Genomic DNA, 6,428 nt, shown 5'->3' with positions numbered 1-6,428 from the left:
AGGTTGAAGTACATGGAACAGGAAATACACAACTCTTCATCCGCTTAAGAAATTTATTTTTGTACAAATTTAATATATTATCAATTTAAAAGACTTCCACAACATAGATTCATATTTTTTAAACTTTTGTCTGTCAAATAGACATTAAACAAAAATATCCAAGATTGCATAGTCTTGAATGAGTGCTGAGCCATAATGGATAATATGACACCTAAACGACAATAATACTGTTAGAATACTTTTAACAAAGCAATAGCATAAAAACATGCGTCAAAAGAACAGTCGAGCCTGAATAAAATACTAAAACGGGTTTAAAGGTAATTCCTTGATGACTAACATTCTGTCAGCAGCTGGAGGACACAACAACAACAACAACAACACATCACACTGCGACATTGGGGTTCACAGCATCACGCTGCACGCGGGCGTCCTGCAGCCTCTGCTTCTGGACGCTGTTACGAACTCCGTACCCAAAGTAGATGATCAGGCCTGAGGAGAGAGTTCACGCCTGTCGGCTTAGAATAATGACAACTTTGTGCGTTTAGATCCGTCCACAAATGACGCAGAAAACTTGGAAGATACAACAGTTCAGAGAGTTGGTGATTTAGGAGCCTGGCCTACCTAAAGCCATCCAGACAGCATAGCTGATCCAGGTCTCTCCTCCCAGCTGAACCATCAGGTAGGTATTCATGAAGATACTTAAAACTGGAATTACGGGTAGACCGGGAACCTGCCGACATGAAATTAAGACTGAGTCAGTGATGAAGAAAAGGATAGTTGGCATGTTTATTGTTGCATGAGCTACTGATCCTGCCGCCATCTTTGAACGCCACGTCAGCCACCTCACTTAACCCTTTTATCTACAAACAAAACAACCACGCGACCCCGGTCCGCCAGGGGCCGCGTGACCCCGGTCCTCTAAAATCTCCGCTGGCTCCCCAAACAGCACAGAATCCAGTTCAAGATCCTCTTCACCTACAAAGCCTTTACAACCCTGAACCCCATTGAACTACAAGCAGTCCACTAGTTTAACTGTCTAGTTAACGTCTTCCTCAAGTTGTTGACATTATTGAAGAACTGTCGCGACGAAGGAAGCTCATCCACTTCCCCACCTTTGACCCAAGATCTCCCATAAAAAAGGTGCAACTCCTCAACATGCATGACATCCTGCCCACCGCACCCCTTTGGCTTTACCATGAAAGCTGCTTTAGTTGTGTTCTGTGGCTGTCTCCAGATGATAACCACGGCAAGGACCAGCGTCAGCAAGAGGACCGAGACGAGCAGCGTGCTCCACACCTCCCGTCTGCGGAGGGACTGCAGGGCCTCGGACAGCAGCACGCTCAAACAGACCACCAGCAACACTGAGGGGGAGCACAGCCGTCAGGAAACATTTGAGGGTCAGCAACCGTCAGGTCATGTGGATAAAATGCTTTGTTGATTGCCGTTTCAGTAACCTGAAAGGTGACACTGTTGGCAAACCTCTTAAATAAAGAACTACAGTTGGTGAGTGTGTGTGTGTGTGCAGAAAACTCCATGATACGAGTGGCTAGGCCATGATATATCAGTTCTACGTCATATTGTTCAGGCACAGGCTTTAATGTCGTGGGGGCAACCGTTCATGTCCTTATTCAGTTTGGAATGAGTGAATGCAAGTTAGACTCAACATAGGTTCAGTCAAGTGACATCAATAAAAACAACATTCAACGCTGGTCCGAGGTAAAGTTCCTTTAGAGGACTTTGTCCACGACAAAGGGTCATTGTCCACGAGTCTGTTCGTCACCCTGGGAGTGAGATAGTGATGAGAGCCTACTCACAAATAATGATGGTTGCTACGTTGACGTTTTTAGAGGTGCGGTGGGTGGGTCGAGATGGAGGTCTCAACAGACCCATCACACTAAACGGTTCCGGCCGACGGACAAGACCAGGGTCCTCCTTGTACCTGGGAGAGGAAAAGACAAAACGCGCTAAAGTTCTTCTACCAGCAAGTTTATCCTGTCAGACAAAAAAGATCTCAAACTAGTGCATTGTTCTTGGTCTTTCAAGCTGGTGCCCATGTTAATTGTTAATGTACCTTATGTTATGTGCCAAATATACGGACCGCCCCCCACATCACCCCAAACAAAAACATTTTAAAGCCAATCCCCTCTTTTCTCCTTGTTAAAACAGGCGAGGGAGGTGTGCAGTCCAGTCACACTGAACTTTACGTCCTACTTTTAAATGGTCCAACCAAATGCAAAGGATTTACCACACAGATTAAGTTTACATCCAATTACTCAAAGTGTACTTACCTTAATACAAGAATACACACTGAAACAAGGGTATAGGCAAAGATGGTCCCGATTGAACTCATGTCAACCAGTGCCTTCAAGTCAAACAGCAGCACCATGACCGCTGCAGAGAGAGCCAAACACACGTTACTGGCCAATCAGCAGTCTGTGGAACGCATGACGAGTCGGTAACACTCGGGGTGCGCCAGTTTGGTGATTTTGCTGTCGCCATCTTGGATTACAGCCATTGCTTTGTTTGCAACTGATGAACGGAAGTGACCATATTTGAAAAGTGGAGGAGTGACGTAGAGACACCATATACCTCTCTGGTGGAGTGTCAATCACCTTTTAGCCCCGCCCTAAAGCAGCCCCTGCTCTGTGGCCCATTTGACTATAAACAGTTTGTTTTATGTCCAGTGGGATTTTCTTTATACAGTAGCTGGGCCTGTTAATGCACTTTTATAGCCTCCCGCTATCGCACACCACATGCACACTAAAATCACAGTTGACAAACTGTAAAAACATGCATCACTGATGATTGCTACTGGAGTACCAGCCACTCCTCCTGAAGACAGCGTGGCAACGATGGGGCTTTGCCTGGAGCTCAGGTAACACAGGGGCTTGAAGAGCAGGCCGTCTCTGGCCATGGCAAACAGCACCCGAGGCATTGGGAACATCACTCCCAGGAGACTGTGGAAACAGGACACTGAGCCAAGGGAGAGCTCGCCAACACCAACCAGGTTAAACATTCAATTGCACCAGTATACAAGATCACGTTTCACATCACACTATGTAAATGATGACAGCTGCACTACACAAATTGTTCCACTTGTCTACCACGCAAGTAATAATTCTGCATCCCAACAATGGCCAGGTCCTTTCAGGAGGTAAAATTACAAATCATTGCACAGAAAAGAAAATGGATGCCTCGTGTACGATACAGGACTACAGACCAGTACCTGGTGGAGAGAGCACAGAGGGATCCCACGGCCACGACGTACTTGGCGGGCTCCCAGCCAACGTATTCAAAGGCCACAGGCAGAGGACTGTGGCCGTCCAGCAGGTAGTAGGGCATCATGAGAGTGAGAGCAGCCGACACGCCGAAGTAGGCCAAGAAGCAGATGAACAGAGACGCCACGATCCCAAGAGGGATGGCCTTCTGCGGGTTCTTCACCTCCTCCCCTAGAAACAGCTCTTCCATTAGCGCAGGAACGGCTCCGCCAGCTGCCGTTGACGTCAATTCAACAAAATGAGTTGAACGGTACCTGTTGTAGCGATGCAGTCGAATCCCACAAAAGCATAGAAACAGGTCGCTGCCCCTTCCAACGTGCCTTCAACGCCGAAGGGGAAGAAGCCGCCATGGCCAAAGTCAACGGTTTCATTCTGTGTCGTAAAGTTCCTGTAGAGAAATACATACAATTATTTTGTTTAATGCATTAATGTTTAAGGCAGCAGCTGCTAAAAGAAAAGTTAGCATAGCATGAGCCATCAGTAACTCTCAGATAGGATGATTACCAACTAACAGAATTAATTTGAAGTTGTCAAGACTACGCTGCTTTGTAAAATGTGGAAATAATTCAATGATACAAAAATATAAATGCATTTTTATATTGTAGAGTAGATACAAGAAATGCAAAAAGAAACTGTTCAGATTTTGTAGATATTCTAACTCAAGAAGAAATCCAAAATAAGAAAAGACATCGGTGAATGTCGTCAGGAGTAATGTGAGGTTTGGAGTCAAGAATAAATGTCTTAACGGTTAAGAATTGAAGCTCAATGTCTGTGCCCCTCAAAGCAATAATCACTATAATAATAATAATTATTATTATTATTATTATTATTATTATTATTATTATTATTATTATTATTATTATTATTTAGCTGATTTCATATCCAATGGAAGTATGAGCCACAGTGAGTAACCAGACGCAGAGTTCCATGTCTACAGATGTATTTTCTACATTCACAAACAAACTAAAAACCCAACTGAATGATTTAAATCCCAAATCTGCGTGAAAAGGAAGTCGTCCTACTCCATGAGAAGAGTTGCATTCTGGATCGTCTCCTGACTGATGCGCCAGTTGCTGAGGTCTCCTTTAATGAAGCCAGCGATGACGATGAAAACCAACACGAGGACATTCACCGCAGTGAAGACGGTGTTGATGACGGCCGACTCCTTCACGCCGTACGCAAGAACCCCTGAGACAGAAGGCGTTTCAGACAGCAGAACATTCAGCGTCTTTCACGTGAACGGACCGATATTACCGGCCAGTATCATGATCAGCCCCGCAGCAAAGAAGTCTGGGTAAGTAGCCAAGGCCGAGGAGTCCAGCGGGGTGTGCGTCTCCAGAGTCTGAGCTATGATGTTGTCCATCAGGTCATCGAAGGTCCCGGTCCAGGCTTTGGCCACACTGGATGTTCCTGAGAACAACCAGTTCAGAGATACATTCATTTAAATCAACAGTCTGGATTATTTTACTTTGTTCATCGCAACACTGCCCGTTGTTCTGGTTATAATGGAGCTTTGATGTCAGGTGGTCATATGAATCATCATGAGGTGCTTTCAGAAAAGACTCCCAGACACAATGAAGACAGATGTTTAAACGAATGTAAACCTATTTTATTAGTGCAATAACTGAGGACATGAGCCCAGATTAGTGGTCAGGAGAGAGAATGCAGCTTTAACACATGAAGCACATACTTCTATACAACCAGAGGAGTCGCCCCCTGGTGGTCAGGAGAGAGAATGCAGCTTTAACACATGAAGCACATACTTCTATACAACCAGAGGAGTCGCCCCCTGGTGGTCAGGAGACAGAATGCAGCTTTAACACATGAAGCATAGACTTCTATACAACCAGAGGAGTCGCCCTTGGTGGTCAGGAGAGAGAATGCAGCTTTAACACATGAAGCATAGACTTCTATACAACCAGAGGAGTCGCCCCCTGGTGGTCAGGAGAGAGAATGCAGCTTTAACACATGAAGCATAGACTTCTATACAACCACAGGAGTCGCCCCCTGGTGGTCAGGAGAGAGAATGCAGCTTTAACACATGAAGCACAGACTTCTATACAACCACAGGAGTCGCCCTTGGTGGTCAGGAGAGAGAATGCAGCTTTAAAGCGACGACGGCTCAGTGAAACTTCATGACTGCATGCATCCTCTGCAGCACGACCCCCGTGGTGACCTTTGACCTACCGATGACGTAGGACAGCAGCAGGTTCCAGCCGGCCACAAAGGCCCACAGCTCCCCCACGGTCACGTAGCTGTAGAGGTAAGCCGAGCCCGTCCTGGGGACCCGGGCTCCAAACTCAGAGTAACACAACCCGGCGAAGACGGAAGCCACCGCCGCCACCAGGAAGGAGAGGATGATGCTGGGGCCGGCCACCTCGCGGGCCACCTCGCCCGCCAGCACGTAGACGCCGGCGCCCAGCGTGCTGCCCACGCCCAGGCCCACCAGGTCCAGGGTGGTCAGGCAGCGGCAGAAGTTGGACACCTCGCCATCGGGCTTCAGAGGCTTCTTCCGGGTCAGGCTCCGCATGAAGGGCAGGACTTTGGCACAAGCGCTTCTGGCCGGTTCAATGTGAAGAAACAAAGAATCACACATGTACAAGCTAGTTTGGTTAGGTGCTTGTTCAGTGTTCACTTTCCACCTGGAGGGGAGAATTATACTCATCGTACCTTAAATAACGCAAAGCAGGCAAACATGGCAACTCATATTACTGTGGAAGTGATCTGAATATGCAGACGATGCATCATCTTATCAAGGCAACAGAAATCAGAACCAAAATTCACCGTTTCATTCTGTTGACATGTTAGACGCCGGAGGCCTCAAGGAGCGCCTCAGGCCCCGGAGGCCTCAAGGAGCGCCTCAGGCCCCGGAGGCCTCAAGGAGCGCCTCAGGCCCCGGAGGCCTCAAGGAGCGCCTCAGGCCCCGGAGGCCTCAAGGAGCGCCTCAGGCCCCGGAGGCCTCAAGGAGCGCCTCAGGCCCCGGAGGCCTCAAGGAGCGCCTCAGGCCCCGGAGGCCTCAAGGAGCGCCTCAGGCCCCGGAGGCCTCAAGGAGCGCCTCAGGCCCCGGAGGCCTCAAGGAGCGCCTCAGGCCCCGGAGGCCTCAAGGAGCGCCTCAGGCCCCGGAGGCCTCAAGGAGCGCCTCAGGCCCCG

General features: G+C 48.2%; 1 protein-coding gene across 1 annotated transcript; it reads right to left on the bottom strand.

Annotated features, from left to right (window-relative positions):
• Window positions 1-382: 382 nt before the first annotated feature.
• Window positions 383-5,874, bottom strand: LOC137801911 (cationic amino acid transporter 2-like). Its single transcript, XM_068599348.1, has 11 exons — window positions 5,466-5,874; window positions 4,533-4,688; window positions 4,301-4,466; window positions 3,533-3,666; window positions 3,227-3,449; window positions 2,821-2,957; window positions 2,289-2,391; window positions 1,815-1,939; window positions 1,195-1,361; window positions 622-730; window positions 383-489 (listed from the first exon to the last, which is right to left on the bottom strand). The coding sequence occupies exons 1-11, from the start codon at window positions 5,872-5,874 to the stop codon at window positions 383-385; spliced, it is 1,836 nt and encodes a 611-aa protein (XP_068455449.1).
• Between the last annotated feature and the right edge of the window lie 554 nt (window positions 5,875-6,428).

This window comes from Clinocottus analis, unplaced genomic scaffold (genome assembly GCF_023055335.1).
Source record: "Clinocottus analis isolate CAN_PGR_092001 unplaced genomic scaffold, fCliAna1.0.p SCAF_46, whole genome shotgun sequence".
In the NCBI taxonomy this organism is placed as follows: Eukaryota; Metazoa; Chordata; class Actinopteri; order Perciformes; family Cottidae; genus Clinocottus; species Clinocottus analis.
This window is presented reverse-complemented; position numbering and strand designations above follow the sequence as displayed.

Excerpts from the sequence above, each read along its gene's own strand:
- LOC137801911 (XM_068599348.1), bottom strand. The coding sequence starts at position 5,874 with ATGTGTGATTCTTTGTTTCTTCACATTGAACCGGCCAGAAGCGCTTGT. Across the intron at positions 4,467-4,532 it reads GCTGATCATGATACTGGCCG|GGGTTCTTGCGTACGGCGTG; the intron begins GTAATATCGGTC and ends CTTCTGTCTCAG. Across the intron at positions 731-1,194 it reads CAACTAAAGCAGCTTTCATG|GTTCCCGGTCTACCCGTAAT; the intron begins GTAAAGCCAAAG and ends TCATGTCGGCAG.